Source organism: Chrysochloris asiatica, unplaced genomic scaffold (assembly GCF_000296735.1).
Source record: "Chrysochloris asiatica unplaced genomic scaffold, ChrAsi1.0 scaffold00192, whole genome shotgun sequence".
Classification (NCBI taxonomy): Eukaryota; Metazoa; Chordata; class Mammalia; order Afrosoricida; family Chrysochloridae; genus Chrysochloris; species Chrysochloris asiatica.
In genome coordinates this window covers 106,128-124,172 of record NW_006408710.1, presented here as the reverse complement: position 1 = coordinate 124,172, position 18,045 = coordinate 106,128, and the positions used below count along the sequence as shown (strand labels likewise).

General features: G+C 38.8%; 1 protein-coding gene across 1 annotated transcript in view; it reads right to left on the bottom strand.

The window, feature by feature from the left end:
- ABCA6 (ATP-binding cassette, sub-family A (ABC1), member 6) overlaps positions 1 to 18,045 on the bottom strand; it is a 77,249-nt gene that overhangs the window by 25,420 nt on the left and 33,784 nt on the right. The window contains exons 11-21 of the mRNA XM_006872306.1: positions 14,678 to 14,788; positions 13,435 to 13,610; positions 13,106 to 13,225; positions 12,539 to 12,677; positions 11,962 to 12,052; positions 10,527 to 10,666; positions 6,082 to 6,198; positions 4,075 to 4,258; positions 3,225 to 3,391; positions 2,472 to 2,605; positions 185 to 308 (exon numbers count right to left, since the gene is read on the bottom strand). Of these exons, the coding sequence (XP_006872368.1) occupies positions 185 to 308; positions 2,472 to 2,605; positions 3,225 to 3,391; positions 4,075 to 4,258; positions 6,082 to 6,198; positions 10,527 to 10,666; positions 11,962 to 12,052; positions 12,539 to 12,677; positions 13,106 to 13,225; positions 13,435 to 13,610; positions 14,678 to 14,788 (1,503 nt within the window). The remainder of the gene's footprint in view (positions 1 to 184; positions 309 to 2,471; positions 2,606 to 3,224; positions 3,392 to 4,074; positions 4,259 to 6,081; positions 6,199 to 10,526; positions 10,667 to 11,961; positions 12,053 to 12,538; positions 12,678 to 13,105; positions 13,226 to 13,434; positions 13,611 to 14,677; positions 14,789 to 18,045) is intronic.

Sequence of the window (18,045 nt, the reverse complement as noted above, 5' to 3'; positions counted from 1 at the left end):
ATCAATCATATTATGTTAGATATACTTTATTTAAAATATTAGGATAAAGCAAAAAAAAAAAAAAAAATGCAGAATTAACAATGAATGATTAAAATTTAAAAGCTAATGAAGGAAATACGGTCTACCTGCCAAATTCTTGATTGTTCAGAAAGAGTAAAAGCAATACTTACTTCTATTATTGAACCCCTTTCGATTCGGATGTATTTTGTAAGATTAAACATTCCAAGTAGCCCATTGCTGACGATATTAATAAGCAGAGGAAAGCAGTGAAGCCTCTTGGTATTGCACACCACTGAAAATCTATAATCCTTATAATAAAAAAACAAAATAAAACCACAGAAGAAATCATATTAATTCTTATAGAACAAAGATAAGTTTGGGGAATATAAACTCTTATGCCCATTATAGTCACATGTGTTTACAATAAGTGACATTTCTGAGCTCTAACTTTGACAAGAGATAATAAATGGTTTACTAAGTACTGGACTTTGAACCACAAGTTCTGCGGTTCGAGCCCACCAGTCACTCTTCAGGAGAAAGATGAGGCTTTCTGCTCTTGTGAAGATTTGAAGCCTTGGAAACTCTATACAAGGTCACTCTGTATCAAAACAGACTGGACAACAACAACAATAGTGATTTAATGAGACAACGCATATAAGCACCAAGCAGTGTTAACATCCAGCCAATATGGGTTCTTATTAAAGTGACTAATGTTAGATCCTTTCCCCCCATTTTGCTGATGAGTGCACTTCAGCACACAGACTTTGAAAGTGGTGCGGGTATTGGAGATGTTGCCAGGTGATGGTCGGCAAGCAAGGGAATGCTGACCTCCTGAAAAGCAGATGAGATTCCTAACATCCTCACAGTCCACAAATGAAGCGTCTCACACTTTCTAAGACACTGCTTATGCACTTTGTGTTTAATGAAAATGTTCATGGATTCATCGCTATGTTCAATCTTGTCCAAATATTATGAACATCATGTAATAATGTCTTAGAGAAGTAACAAGGAAAGCATCAATGTGATGCCAAGAGGCTATTTTTTGTCTCACTGTACTTTAAGCTTGTTGTTAAGCACCACTGAGTTGTTACCAACTCATAGCGACCCTGTGTCCAGCGACCTCATGGTCCAGGGTCCAGTGCTTGTCCAACAGTGCCACACTAGGACTCCACTTGAAGTTTAGTTAGAACTTAAGTCAATGATAAGGAGCCCTGGTGGAACAGTAGGATAAGCGCTAGACTGCCAAGGTCTTCAGTTCAAACCCACCAGTTGCTCTGTGGGAGAAACATGAGGCTTTCTGCTGTACTGAAAATGTACAGTCTCAAAAACCCTACACAGGGTCATTGTAAGTTGGAATTGACTCAATGACAGCGGAAGACAGAAGTCAATGAATGTCATCAGTGGCTTCCATTGTTTTATTTCTCTTGAGTGGATCAATAAACAGGAAGCTTTCTTTCATTTGATCCCTTACTTTGTTTGTTTTGTTGTAAAAAAAAAAAGACTCAAGAGTTCTCTTATGGTTAGGTGCATTTTCAACAGCCTTTTCTTGCTTATCCTAATTCACCCAAGGTGAAACTTACTAAGTAGACTTTTCTCTGAGATTTCTCTGTTGCTGTTAAGATACTATTTACTGTATTTTCTCAATCTATAAAAACATTGGAAATTAAACACTAATGTTGTTGTTGTTAGTGCCATAGCTACCTTGTTTCCAGGGCTTTAAAATCTTTGCAGGAGCAGTAGCTTGGGGGCTTAAACTGCTGACCTTGTGGTTTGCAACCCTGTGCTTATCAAACGGAGCCATCGCACTCCAAAACACTTAATGTTGTTAAGTGCCGTCGAATCGGTTCTAACTCATTGTGACTGTGTATAGGGTTTTTGAGGAGCAGCTGGTAAGTTTGAACCACCAACCTTGTGGCCCAAACCGACCTTGGGGTCAAGTGCTTATCCTATAGCACCATACCAGGACTCCATACAGCACTACAAAGTTGTTGTTGTTGAAGTGCCTTTGAGTCGATTCCTACCTATAGCGACCCTGTATAGGGTTTCCAAGGAGAAGCTGGTGAGCTTGAACCACTGACCTTGCAGTTCAAGCAACTTTGCAATCTGATGCATTAGCCCACAGTGCCACACCAGGACTCCATACAGCACTACAATAGAATTCTTTAGATTCACAACTATATTTGTACAATAACTGTAAGTTCTACTATATTCATTGTTTGACTAATAAATTAAAGTTAGCTGCTTTCAAATGCAGAAATGATCAAGTTCAGGACAAAGTGAAAGTATAAAATATTTTACAAAAAGAATTAATTAAATTTCAGTTTTATTTCATAGTGAACCAAAATGTGGCTCCAGTTGCTGTATCCTGGTTGAGTCAACTTTCTGTAGTTTTTTTAAAGCACTTTTCAAATGCAGCACTTATTGGGCTTTGTTGTTGTTTTCATAGAAGTCAAAACAAGAGACAAACATACCTTCTGTTTACCCGAAACTATGATAGCGCCATTGTATGAGACGTCTTCAGTGCCATTCCTATTTTGAAAGCTATCTACTTCCAAAACTATGTTTTGATGTTTCAGTGAGTGTATAAAATCTTCAATATTTGATTCTAGCATGAAGTCAATAATAGAAGGTCATTTAAAAGCAAAAAAAAAAAAAAAAAAAGGCTCAAATTATTAAATAACCCACACATGATGTAAATTGATGCCCATTATTGTTGTTGGTAAGAGCCATTGAGTTGGTTTTGATCCTGTGTAGTATTTCCATGGAGTGGCTGGTGGGTTTGAACTTGTGACCTTGTGGTCAGCAGTCCAATGTTTATCCTACAGTGCCACACCATGACCCAATAGCATATTACATATACTAGCATATGATATTACATATCTTTGGACATAGCATTAGTAATATTGGACAATGAAATTCTCCCATATATTAGAAAGAAAGTTGCTCAGCCAAGCCAGACGATGATTTCTCTCTTACAGTTATCCTAGGGTAACTGCTCTGCAAGGCTGTCTAATGACACAAGTTCCTTCTTTTCCATCTCGCCAGTCCCACCTTTCACCCCCCAAATCAGAGCAACCGTTACATCCTGTTGTTTTTACGAAGCTCAGATGCAGCTTGTCTTCTCTTAAGATCTGCTTTTGTTTTTTTTTTTCCCCAAAAGAATATTATTTTATCAATAAAAGTAATTAATGACTGGGTCTCTATTTTATTTTTTTTCAGTTCACCTGTGTTGTTGATGACCAGTAAGCTGGTATGGGGCTCCTTGGGAAGTTGTCCAGGAGACAGGAAATACAACTCAGGTTTAAATTCCAAATTGCCATTTTCACTTAACATGATGTGAACTATCGTTTCCACAATCAAAGGCAGCATTGCTATTCCAAGTACCACTAGTCTAACAATAAAGAAACATCACTGTGTGACTCGGTCACCATTTAACGGGTTCCTAGTCATTCATAGACATGTGGTGAGAGCTGATTTTACTTCTATTTCTAGGAGCCAATTGTCCGCGTGCTACGGTACTAAACGGCATCACTAAGCAAACAGCAGGCTACCAAATTAGACGATGAAACACACATAAGTACAAACGTAATCCAATGCTAACATACAGGTGTGGTCACTGTGAGTAAAATCGAGGCTTTGAAATTACTTCATTCCAGTTCAAGCCCGTACTGAGAACTGGCATTTTCACCCCAGATACGTTGAGTCAGATCTATATGCTGGATCAGAATCAAAATCCTAAATCAGAATCTAGGTTTTAACATGATCCCTAGGCAATTCTTACATAAAATCTTCTAATAAAATCTAGAAATCTATAAAAATCATCTGGGGGAACTTGTTCGAATATTGGTTCTGATTCAGTGTATGTGACGGGGCTTCAGAAAGTTTGTGGGAGAATTCCATGATCTTTCCTTTGCATTTTTTTCCCCCATGAACTTTTGGTAGATTCTGATTGGGATGAACTGGTTCGAAGCCCTTATCTCTTGGCAGGAATGTTGGGCAACGTGCTCTACTTTCTGGCTTCAGCCTCACTTACAAACTCAGGGTCTCATAAAACCAAAGCCCTCTGGTACTCACAGGGTTAGAAGTGTTCTCTTTCCACGTTTTAGCTTTAAGAAACGGAGCCATGCAATTGCACAGACTTGCTGTCTCCAGAGAGCCATGTCACTACTAGTCTTCTGCATTGAAGAGAGAGAAGAGCACGCCAGCTCCATTTCTTGTAGACTTCCAGGATCTCCTGTCACCTCTGCTTGTTCAAAATCTACACACACACACAAACAGTATGAATGCAATCCTGAGGTATCACACTCTCTCTTTTTAGTAACATTAACGATTGCTTTAGAATGTTGGTAGTTACAATGCAGGCAACATAAGAAACAAATATGTCTACGGTGTCTTTATTCAGTAAACATAGTGATCAAATATCTTGGATTCATGCCCCAAATAAGAATTGACTGAAGGGAATGCTGCATGCTGTTGCAGGCTCTGGGTCCAGGAGTCTGGACCGGTGGAGCAAATGCTGCTTCTGGATTGCAAAGTAACATTGAATCCACAGAGCTTTCTCAGAGACAGCTGTCCCTCACCTCGGACATGGGCACCAGGGTGGGTGTTAGCATTGGATTCACCTCACCATGCAGTGAGCAGACTCTGGTTTCCAGGTGGCTGAATCTCACACCTGGAAATCTACATTTCTTCACAGGGACATTCCTTCTCTCTTTCACTCACTTTGCTAACATTCCTCTACACCCCCAAACCAACCCTACTGCCTGGGCGTAGAATAAAAATGATTGATATGTATGGGGGGCAGGGGGGAGAAAGAATTTACTGGACAACGATCTCATTTTACTCAGTCTTTGTGAAGGAATAGAAAATCTCACATACAACAATATTCTAAGGGATTCCAAGAAATCTTTGCCATAGAAATAACCTAACCCACTGCTATAGAGCCAATTCTGACAACAAGACCTTGTACAGGGTTTCCGAGGCTGTAAACCTTTACAGGAGCAGAAAGCCTCATCTTTCTCCTAAGAAGCAGCTGGTGGGTTAGAACTGCTGACATTTTGCTTTGCTGCCCAGTGCTTATTCTACAGTGCTATTATAGAAAGGGTCTATCATAAATGCTTAAATGTCTACTATTAAAAAGTGTCAGTAATATAGTAGTGTCAATAAAATATCACCAGTTCTGAAACCAGCAGACCTGTAAGCAAATAACTCTTACAGGGAGGTCATGTAACCATGCTTAGGTCTGATTCATCTGTAAAATGATGCAAGGACATATGCTGGAAAGTTTATTGTAGAAAAGAAATTTAACATATGTACTTCTCAGAGTAGACATCAAGGCATTTATAATGAACTATTTCTCAGGGAAGATTTCTTAAAATCCCTCAGAATATAGTTTTAGGTGGGATTTTCTATTCCCTTTCAAAGACTGGAATTTGATGAGATTGATTTTAGGCGAATTCTTCTTATTTTGGCGTGAATCCAGTATATTTTGTCATTAAGCTTATTGAACAAGGACACTATTATGGGAGCTGTTATTATGATCACCATAAAAATATTCAGGGGCTAATTCCAAGCTTTCTTCCCATTAATACCTTTGTTGTTATTATTATTAAGTGCCGTCAAGTTGGTTCCAACTCATAGCAACCCTGTATAGGGTTTCCAAGGAGGGGCTGGTGGGTTTGAATCACAGCAGTCTAGTGCTTATCCAAAAGTGTCACATATTAACAAGCTATAAGAGCAATTTTCTAAGAAATATCTATTCAGACCTTGTGACATGAATGAAGAACTTTTTCCCAGCCTCCAAGTACCCTCCAAGCAGGGAGCATCTGTAGGGTACGAGAAAACTACGGAAGTTGGAGACAGAGAGCTTCGAAAGAGAATTTCACTATATTCCAAGTAGTAATCTGTGTGTACACTAGTAAGATGTTCAATAAACAGTGGCAGTGCTTCCCAGAACCAAATTTAGAATTCATCACATTCCTCTGTCTAAATCATACTTTATAAATTATAAATATTAAATAATACAGGATCACCTGGGGATTGATGTTCTATGAATTAATGAATTACACACACAGTTTTTACCTTGCGTCACAGCTGATTGCCCTTCCAGTTTCATCAAGACTTCATTTAGAGTTGACATGGAAACATCATAATTCACCACCCCTTGGTCAGAGCATCTATCTAGGTCACTGAAAAGATCTAAGACGACAGGCAATTAAAGGTAGGATTGAAAACACCAAAGCATACAAGTAGCTAAAACTGACAAATGAACACTTGCTGAAAAGAAGATGCAGAAAATCATTCCGAAAAAAAAGTGTATGTATTTAAAATATCATATTAATCAAAAGCAACATTTCATTAGAATTCTCTCACTCTGAGATCATTATTTTGGACCTCTGTCTCTCTCTAATCAAATCGTTTGCACAGCATCTTCTAGTCTCAGCTCATGAACTTCCTGCAAATATTCTGAGGAAACATGACCAATCAGAAGAGCATCATCCTCTTAGCATCACACTGAAAATACACTTGTATCTCATCCAAATTCCCAGTCTCCCTTCCTGTACCGATGAGAGACTCACGTCTGCTCCTGTTAAGAGCCTTTTCACTGGGATCTGAATCCCATCCCCTCTCACCATCTCACAGACTTTATTCCTGGAGTGATCCCCTATGTATGCCAAAACAGGGATGCAGGTTTGTGTATCCACTTCTCCCACTCAAAATCTCCGTGAGGATAGGGGCACATATGTCTTACTTAATAATGTATTCCTGTTGTTGTTGTTTGTTGTCATAGAGTTGATTCCACCTCATGGCCACCCCATGTGACACAGTAGAACAGCTCCATTTTGTTTGTTGTAATCTTTATGGAAAGAGATGATAAATCTTTTCTCCATTTATCATTATGTCGTCTACTGGCCTATTTGTAAGAATTTTGGTGTGCTTTTTTTTTTTTTTTTTTAATTGAAGTGCAATTCATACTAACGGCTGTAGTCTTTGATATTCATCAGTAAATATTTTAAGTTCTCTTCACTATCATCTGCATATTACAGTTGTTAATGACCCTTCCTCCAATGATAATGCCATGTTCTTCTTCATACAATCCAGCTTCTCAAATTATTTGCTTAGCATACAGTTTGCATAAATATGGTGAAAGGATACAACCTTGGTGCACACGTTTCTTGATTTTAAACCTGTTAATATCCTCTTGTTCTGTTCTAACAACTGCTTCTGGATCTGTGTGCAGGTTCCTCATGAACACAATTAAGTTGTCTGGAATATCCATTCTTTACAATGTTGTCCATAGTTGGTCACGATCTACACAGTTGAAAGCCTTTACATATTCAACAAAGCACAAGTAAACTCTTTCTGTTACTCTCTACTACTAGTAAGATGCATAGGACACCAATGATAGCCCTCATCCCATGTTCTCTTCTAAATCTGGTTTGAATTTCTGACATTGCCTGTCAATGTACTATTGCAACTGTTTTTAAATTATCTTTAGCAAAATTTTACTTGCATGTGATGTTAAAGATATTGTTTGATAATTTCTGTACTTTGTTGGGTCATCTCTCTTTGGCATGGACAGAGATATGGAACTCTTCCAATCAGTTGACTAGGTAGCTGTCTTTCCAATTTCTTGGCATAGATGAATGGGTACCTCCAGTGCTGCATCAGTTTGTTGATAGATTTCAATTTGTATTTTTAGTCCATCAGTTTCTGAAGCCTTGTTTTTCCCCAATGTCTTCATTGCACATTGAACCTATTCCTTCATTAGTATTGATTCTTGATCCTATGCTACCTCTTGAAATGGTTGAACATCAACCATTTCTTTTTGGTACCATGTGTTTCTTTCATTTTTTAAGTTTATGCTTTCTGTACCATTCAATATTTTGCCCATTTGTTATTGTTATTAAGTGTTGTGGAGTCTGTACCAACTCATGGCAACCCTGTATAGGGTTTCTGAATAATGGCTGGTGGGTTTGAACCTTCAACCTTGCAGTAAGCAATCCAGTGCTTATCCTACAGTGCCATGCCATTCTTCAATAGTTCAAGTCAAGGGTTGAATTTTTTTCTCCAGTTCTTTTAGCTTGTGAAATGCTGAGCGTGTCCTTCCCTTTTTGTTTTCTAACTCCAGGTCTTTGCAAATTTCATTATAATACTTTGCTCTGTCTTCTTGAGTTTCCATTTGAATTTTTCTGCTCAGCTCTTTTGCTTCATTTCCGCCATGTGCTTTAGCTTCTCTGTGCTTAAGAACAAGCTTCAGAGTCTCTTGGGACATCTATTTTTGTCTTTTCTTTCTGTCCTTGGTTTTTAATGATTTTTAAAAATTTTCTTCCTGTATGATGTTTATGATGTCATCCCACAACTCTTCTAGTCTTCGGTCATTTAGTGTCTAATGCATCAAATCTGTGCTTAAGATGACCTCTAAATTCAGGTGGGACATATTCAAAGTCATATTTTGGCTCTTGTGGTGTTGTTTTAATTTTCTCCAGCTTCAGCCTGAACTTGCATATGAGCAATTAATGGTCTATTCCACAGTCTTCTCCTGGCCTTGTTTTGGCTGATGATATGGAGCTCTTCCACCATTTCTTCCCACAGATAGCTAGACCTCTTTACCATGGCACCAATGAGTGAGTCTGAACTGCCAACCTTAGGTTAGCAGTTGAGTACAAAGCATTTGCACCACCTAGAGACCTTGTTGTATCCTCAGTGCTGTTTATATAACAGGCTTCCAATAAACGTTTGGGATATTTGGATGAGTAATAAGACCCCCAGCGAGATGGAGTGGCCAAGTGGCAGCATCTATGGGCTCAAGCGTGGCAACAGTAGTGAAGTTGGCCTAGGATCAGGCAGTGTTTCATTCTGTTGTGCATAAGGTCGCTATGAGTCAGAACTGACTCGACGGCACCTAACAATAGCAACATATAAGCTTACAGTAGAAGCTTCTTACATGCCACTTTCTATAGCCAGTGGCAGAACCCCTCCAACATTACTGAGAAGACTGAGAAGGTGAATCTATAGCAGCACCATTTGCCCATAGCCTGCATATGGGAACACCCTTAAATCCTGGTCAGGAGATACATTGCACTTGTAGACACTGCTATGAGCTGCCATGTTCACACCAGGACTTTGGCTAAGTGACATATTCCAGTGGTGGTACCAGCATACAACTAACTCCCTATGTCCCCTTCCCAACTCAAAAGGAAGGTGGGCCAGTTGTATTTCCTTAGGCATCAGTCTAAGGGACAAAGTAACACAGGCACAGGCTAGCCCATGGACCCCTTGATATGAAGTCTACATGCCTGAAGATTTGCCTAAAGACTAAGGCATCCATGAGGGCCTGTTTAAATCAGGACTGTTGAACTTTGGATAAACTAAATGTTGAAATTATTGGAGAATGAGACACATTTCCTTTTACATACGATAGGGGTCAGTATAGCACCCACCTCTCAGCATAGTTTTGAGGATTAAATAGATCGATGCGAATTCCTTAGAACAGTGCCCAGCACATAGTAAGTATTGTACAAAGAATAAGCAACTGTTGTTGTTGTTAAGTACCATTGAATCAGTTCCAACGCATAGTGACCCTGTATTGGGTTTCTAAGGAGTGGCTAGTGAGTTTGAACCACTAACCTTGTAGTTAGCAGTCCAGTGCTTATCTTACAGTGTAAAGAGTCCTGTGGTACAATGATTTAAAGTACTTAGCTGCTAACCAAAAAATCAGAGGTTTGAGCCCACCAGCTGCTCCATGGGAGAAAGTTGTAGCAGTTTGCTCCTGTGCGGAACACAGGCTTGGAAATCCTATGAGCCCATTTTACTCTACTCCATGGGGTCTCTAGAGTTAGATTTCACTTGGCAGCATGCACCAAGATTTACTTAGAAATCAACACCTAGGTCGCTTTGCATACTAGGAAGCCATGTTGAGTAAACATTTCTGTAAAATAAACAACTGACCAGATAAATGTACACATAATTGAATTAAAATTCAAAAAGAAACCTGTAGCCTTATAGCAGCCACCACGGATGCTATACCACATCCCTCCTGCATTCACTTGTACAAAGCAAGTGTCCTTATTAGAATCCTGCCTGAGATTTTTTTTTTTTTGCTGACCTCAGAACCATGCTGAGCCAAAGCAAGCATGAAGGGTAAAAAAAAAAAAAAAAAAAAAGATGTTTCTGAAAGAATCCTATGAACACGATGAATAAGGAATACTGGCCCAGCTTCCTCACTGGAGTGACGGGACTCTGAGCCCACTTGTTTACTTATCCATTCATTTCCCCCAGCATGGTGAAGCTCCACTTGCTCACTACTGTAGTCTGTTCTATAATGTAAACTTCTTGGCTTCCTCCTTCCCCGCATTGACTCATGCCCCATCTCACTGCCAGTGTTTCCAGTGAACTACCCAAATCCTCATCTCAGGAAACGCAACATATGACAAAATCCAAATCCATTAGACAGGAAAGACTATAGTACCAACGTTAAGTATTTATTCTCAAATTCCATTCCATTACCATCATACTTAAGTTACCTGGAAACACACTGGTCCTTTGCAAAGGTAATGTGTACACAAGCTTGTCTTTGCTTTCTGTTTTTAATGTAGCATCAGGGATGTGATGTTTAATGAAGGATGTTATCTTTTCTGGATCACATGTTTCATTTCTGTACAAACTGATATTGAAAAGAGAAGACCAGTCATTTGTATTTTCTCCATTGTCATTATTGTTGGATAGTTATTGAATATCTACTACTTTACTCGGCCTTATAGAACAAACAAAATGAGACAATAATAATAAAATCAATGTCATTGGTTTGAAAAATCATATAATCTATACATGCAAGATGTGTAAACTCACAATAGTTACAAATATACAAACAAATGCATAATGTAATTTAAAGTATAAGACAAGTGTGAAGGTGATCAGAAGAAAATGAAAGTTTTAGGCAAAGAGACTTCTTAGGGAAGATAATTATGTACCAGACCCCACAGAGATGAGAAATTAGTGGTCAGTAGGCGTGGCATAGTGGTTATGAGTCGGGCTGCCAAGCTCAAGGTTAGCAGTTCGAAACTACCAGCGGCTCTGTGAGAGAAAGATGAGGCATTCTGCTCCTGTAAAGATTTACAGCCTCGGAAACTCTGTGCAGGGTTGCTATGTGTTGGAACCGACTCCATGGTACTTAACAACAACAACAGGGCAGTGAGGCATATGTCTGTGATGTGATTGGCCACAAAAGTTGTTTTCTTGTTTGTTTTTTCATTCCTTTCAGCCTGAACAACTGCTTGCTTGATAGGCACACATGATCTTGTCTCTTCTCTACCACCAGCTAAACTCTCTATTGGTATTAGATTTTTAAATTATTTGACTTTATGTTCTATGTCAGAATGAAACCACACGGCACAATTGTTTGGATCTGTGGGGAATTTTAGGGGGAATGGAAAAATGAAGGTTTAGGCTGCACCGAGCAGCTACCTGGAAAATGGCACCGTGGGTTAATGCGCTGGACTGCTAAGTTGGTTTGAACCAGAAGGTCGGCAGTTCAAGTTCACCAGCAGCTCCTAGGAAACCCTGTACTGTGTTGCTGTAGGCTGGAACTGACTCAATGGCACTTAACAACAGTAACATAGAATTCTGCTGTGAACAGTCAGGCTTTATAATGCTGAGATGTTGTCTATCATTGGAATTCCTGAATTTCTAAGGTGATAGAAAGGCAGGAAAAGCATTTGGGAAACACTCTCAATCCAGTATGGCAGTTCAAGCTCACCAGCTGCTCCTCAGAAGTCTATACAAGGTCACTCACTATGGGTCGGATCTAACTCGACAACACTTCACAACAGCAACATCAATCCAGTATGGCAGAGATGAAGTACAAGGTCCCTTCTCATTCAGTTAATATAGAAATTCCCTATTTTTTTGATAAATCAATTTTGAAAACATACATATCCAGCCTGTCCCCAAAGTCTGTACCTTAAGTGATATCCAAGACCCCATTTTCTCTTCAAAAAGAGCGAAGAGCCCGCACATTTCAGTCTCCCATCGGACATGATCACTTTTCTGTCTAGAAGAGAGAATCAATTGAGGAGAGACCATCTCTTTCCTTTGTAGAAAATGTAGGTGAGACATCCAAGCTCAGACTTCCAGAGTGTTCTATGGAGTATAACTATATTTAAATGTATCTTATAAAATACACATGAAAATCGATGCTTCCATGTGAGCTCATGAACTCCTGTCCATTTCTGTGCCCCCATATTCTTTAAAAAAACAAATGACCTGGGTAGATTCTTTACTCTGGTTGTTAATAAAGATGTGGATGTTTAAATTACCAACAGTTGATCTGAAGATGAATTACATTTTTTTTTCATTAGTATGCATAATTAAGCAAATGGATAGCCAGTGAAGAAGCCGACAGTGGGACTAGGCACCTGGTACCCACCAGACTGATATGGAGTGGATATGAGAGTGGATTTTTTTGCCCTAGAAATAAACATCACATTTAAATGGCCCCAATTCTTGATTGTAGCCCTGAAAAGAAACCATGAACTACCAGCCAGAATGTCAGCTTCATCGGTGAAACTTGTACTCAAGAGGATCACGCGGTCTGATTTGCGTTCCTTCAGGAAGTCCCACACTTCATGCCTGGAAAAGGGATCTAACCCAGCAGTTGGTTCATCTAACAGCAAAACCTACAGAGGGTGAAGATGTATAGCATGTGGTTCTCTTACATAAGAGCATTATCTCATATGATAGCTTGGAAAATAGTAATAATCAAAGAATTATAATGATTATCCAATCACTTATCCTCAATAAACTTGTTCATAACTAAACATTCCAGTTTATCTGTGAACATAATAAATCTTTGGGTATTTGGTAAAAAAACAAAACAAAAACATTCTCTTGTGCAATCATTTTAAAACTTAAAACAAGGAACACACAGACAACCTCATTCTATAATGGAGTATTTCTCCTTGAAGGAATTTCTTCTGCTTGCTTGCCTTTTATTATAACAATGAACGTTTTCCAATAAGAGTCCTAATACTTTCAGTGGTAAATAAAGACTTTGAAGTTTACTGACATTCCAGCTGCGTTCCTCTCCATTTTCAATCTCACTTACCCGAGGGTCTCCTAAAACGGCAATCCCGAAGGTCAACTTTCTCTTCTGTCCTTCGCTTAAATGTTGAGCAAGGTTATCCTGGATGTTTTGCATGTTCAATTCCAATAAAATGCTCTGCACCTATCCAAGGAAAATGTACAAAGCTTAAAATTCACAATGATTATTTTTCACAATTCTAACTGCTCAGCAAAACAATAGCGCCTTTGTCTAGGAGTTCTTTGCCTAAATTTAATTCATAGCAGAGCAAGTAAATAGCCAAAGGTAATTCTGTGGCCATTCAACAGCATGAAGGGTTGGAAGTTCAGGATAACCCAAGCATAGACATCTACCTCTTTCTCTACTTCCTGTGCTTGTATTCCTTTTATTTTTGCAAACAGCCTGAGATTTTCCTTCACAGTAAGTATATCAAACTGAACATTGACTTGAGGACAAACTCCAATGATCTCTTGGATTTCTTCCAGTTCTTGCATTTCAGAGAGGTTTCTATTATAGATGGTAACTGATCCTAAGAATAGAAGTTAAAACATGTTTAACAGTAGCAAGACAATATATTGAGTTAATTCTTAGAGATCTGAGTTAAGAAAATATTAGCATATATTCACAATCATCTAAAACTGAAGAGGGCTGGTGTCACACTTATTGTCAAAAAGAACATTTCAAGATCCATCTTGAGGCACAATGCTGTCTGTCATAGGATGATATCCATATACCAACAGGGCAGACCAGTTAATATCACTATTATTCAAATTTACACACCAACCACTGAAGTCAGTGATGATGAAATTGAAGCATTCTATCGTAGTCCTGATGTGGTGCTGTTAGTTCATGTGCTGGACTGCAAAGTCCACTTGAACAGGGACGCCTATGTTTCAAGTTCACCAACTGCTCTTTGGAAACGCTATGTAGGGTCACCATGGGTCAGAACCCAACTTGACGGCACTTAACAACAACAACAACTTCTGTCTGAAACTGATCAAACATGCAATCAAGACACACTGATAATTACTGGTGATTGGAATATGAAAGTTGGAAAGAGGAAGGAAAATCTGGTGTTGTAGTGATTAACACACTGGACTGCTTATCAAGAAGTCTGTGCTTTGAACCCACCAGCAGCTGGAAAAAGATGTGGTGGTCAGCTTCTGCTTTGTCTTACAGGAATTGCTCTGAGTTAGAACTGACTCATATGCAGTGGATTTTAAATACTAGTTCTTAGAGTTGTGCACATTTTCCTTAAACTAATGCACTGGACTGCAAAGTCACTTGAACCACTAGGTCAGTGGTTCAAGCTCACCAGCCGCTTTTTGGAAACCCTATACAGTGTCGCTATGGGTCGGAACCGACTCAATGGCACTTAGCAACAACAACAATCCCCATAAATATGATAAATATGACAGTGGTTTTGACACATATTTGAGAACTATATTGGAATCATGTAATTGTGGGTAACTACCTTAGTTGAACAAACATGATTGTCTTTTAAGCAGTTGATTTTTAAATTTACAATGAGTGCTATCCACATGGCCTCATTCTATTATTAGAGAGTTTGCCTTCAGGTTGTTTCTTTTTACTCACCTTCTGTTGGGACAGACAATCCATTAAGAATGTTTAGGAGTGAAGACTTGCCAGCTCTACTGTGACCCAGAATTGCTGTGATCTGACCTTCATATATGTCAAAGAATATGCCTGTTTTAAAAGAAAATATTACTATAATAAATAGGAGGACAATAGACAAAGGTTGTCTATTGAACAGGGCAATGTAGTTTAATTTTGTGCACTTGCTCCTCACTCACTATCTAGTTTTCTACCATGTCACATAGTAGTAAAAAATCTACCATTACAATAATAGTAAAAAATCCACCATTCTGGCTATCTTGCATATTAACAGCGTACGTCTGGCAGCAATGAACACCAAGTTGCAAAGTGAATGTCATATTGGCTGTGATTGTTAAGGTTCTGTGTCAACTTGTGTAGGCCATGGGTCTCAGTGGGTTGGCAATGATCTAATCATGTAATTCAGCAGGCATGTATGATGTGACCTAGCAGTTATGTAATGATGTCATTTGGCAGTTATGTAATGATGTCATTTGGCAGTTATGTAACAATGTCATTTGGCAGTTATTTAATGATGCGGTGATGGTAGTAGTGGTTATGTGCCATAGAGTTGATTCCAACTTATAGTGACCCTGTAAAAGGCTTCTGAGTCTATAAATCTGTACGGGAGCAGAAAGCCTCATCTTTTTCCCATGGAATGGCTGGTAGTTTCAAACTGCTGACCGTGAGATTAGCAGACTGACTTGTAACCACTATGCTACCAGAGCTCCTTATGTAATGATGTAGTCATCCTATATTTTGTTTTGTGATCTAATGTGGTCATATTTGATTTTTATGTAATGCAAATTTTTACATAACATCTGATCTACCAAACCATGTCAATCAGTGAGGTATTAGTGTATTTCACATGCATTTCAATACTTAAAATGTATATAAAATTCAATATTTTTCTTAACTGTCAAAATAACATGCTTGTTATTGAACATTTGAAGAGTAAATATGAATGTTTAAAAAGATAAACTTATTTGTAAAACAAAGATAATTACAAATATTCATACTGTAATGCACTTATTTCTAGCGTGTTGCCTGTATATATATGAATAGGCAAATACATAGTTACAGAATTTAATACCACTCCATTATTTTACTTGGCTCTGCAAATATTAAATCATAAGCATTCTACCTGGCATCAATTATCTTCAAAAATATGTTTACCAATCATTTATACTTTCTTCTTTAGTTTTCTGTTATTTGTTAAAACAGTCTTCATTTACATCCCATTAGAAATGAATATTTAGCTAAGAATCCTTTGAAGTGTTATTTTTGTGGTTACGAATCGGGCTGTGAACCGCAAATCAGCGGTTCGAAACTACCAGCTGCTCCACGGGAGAAAGGTGAGGCTTTCTACTTCCGTAAAGATTTACACCCTCAGAAACCCTGTATAGGGTCGCTATGGGTCGGAACTGACTCGACGGCACTTAACAACAACAACAACATCATAAAACAAGAACTAAATTTTATTATAGAAAGGTGTTGAACAGAATAAGATTAAATTCTTAAGAAACTAATTATGTGGTAGACCCTATCACAATATGTCTAAATGATAGTTTCCAACTACAACAACTCCTTACTTATAACACTGTGTGTTTATAACAAACCTACTTAAATCACCCAATAGCTAGGTTAGGACCCTGTGTTTTCAATGAGAGAGTCCCTCCCCCTTTGATTCTCTAATCCCACCCTCTCTCCAACATAGTTATGAATAAAGTTAAAAGAGAGAAAAATAATATGAAAGAGAAAGAAAAAAGGCCAGATTCAAAGACTTCGGACACTCATCTGTACACATTCTCTGCAGTCGCTCCTAATCCTGGCCAAGTCCGCAGACTAATGGCCACCCTGCAGTCCCCTTCTGAGTGGAGATTCAGTTTGGGGAGGAGAATATACAAAGCTGACAGGTGCAGACAGAACACACAGCTGTCTCTTCCCTGAAGATCCAGAGATGCAACATTTTTGTGTGTTGGTGCTCTCGGGCAGTGGGCAGTGTTCCTGGGTAGGTGGGCATTCCAATGGAGAACAACAGTTCCAGAAGGGTGGGCACCCTCCTGACTGAAAATCCTGATCGAATCAGCTCAGCATGTATTTTGAAATGGCACAAGCTGTCCTGACTTCCTGAAGTCATGGCCCAGAGTTAAGCAAGCAGCAGATGGCAGCTGTAGGAGAGATAGCAGCCTCATGGGGTCACCTCCGACTCCTAGAGTGTTCGCAGTATTTGTTCACTGAAGTTTCACATGAAGAGGAGTTTCACATAACAAGCTGGTCAATAGGGAGGAGTGGTTGCATTTTTAGACAAATAACATCTGCCTTCTGTGTTTGTTTGCCAACCACTCTTCTCCCTAAGCAATTTTTGTAAATATGCTATGCTGATTTACTTTCATTTTTTAAAAAGTTGGTATAGTAGCACTTACAAAAATACTTCCTGAGGTAGATGCTGGTAGATAAAAGTGAAAGTTGTATGTTACATGTTATATAGAAAAAAAACTAAAAAGGCTGAATTAGATGATTTATCAAAAATCCTTACAATTGGATCAGTAAATAACATCATGAAATGGAGAATGGATTGAAGTTGTCAAATATTTCATTTTACTTTAGATCACTTCTAGAAGCAGCAGTCAAGAAACTGAGCGATATATTATATTCAGCAAATCTGCTACAAAAGATCTCTTTAAAGTGTTCAAAAGCAAAGATGTCAGTTTGAGGACTCAAGTTTCCTGACTCTAGCCATGGTATTTTCAGTTGTTCCATATGCATGTGAAAGTTATACAATGAATAAGGAAGACCGTAGACGAATTGGCATATTTGAATGACAGTGCTGGCGAAGAATACTCAAAGTTCCATAGACTGCCAGAAGAACAAACAAATCTGTCTTGGAAGACGTGCAGGCAGAGTACTCCTTGGAAGCCAGGATGGTGAGACTTCGACTCACATGTTTTGGACATGTTAGAGGAGGGATCAGTCACTGGAAAGGGACATCATGCTTCTCACAGTAGAGGATCAGAGAAAAAGAGGAAGACCTCCAATGAGAGGATGGTGCAGGACCAGGCAGTGTTTCATTCTGTTGTTTGTAAGGTTGTTATGAGTTTGAAGGCACCTAACAACAACTATCAATACTCATGGAAGCAGCAGTCAAGAAATCAAATGACGTATTGCATTAGGCAAATCTGTTGCACATGAACTTTTTAAAGTGTTAAAGAGCAAAGATGTCAGCTTGAGGACTAAGGTGCGCCTGACCCAAGAGATGGTATTTTCAATAACCTCAAATGCATGCAAAAGCTGGACAGTGAATAAGGAAGACCGTAGAAGAATTGATGCTTTTGAGTTATAGTGTTGGA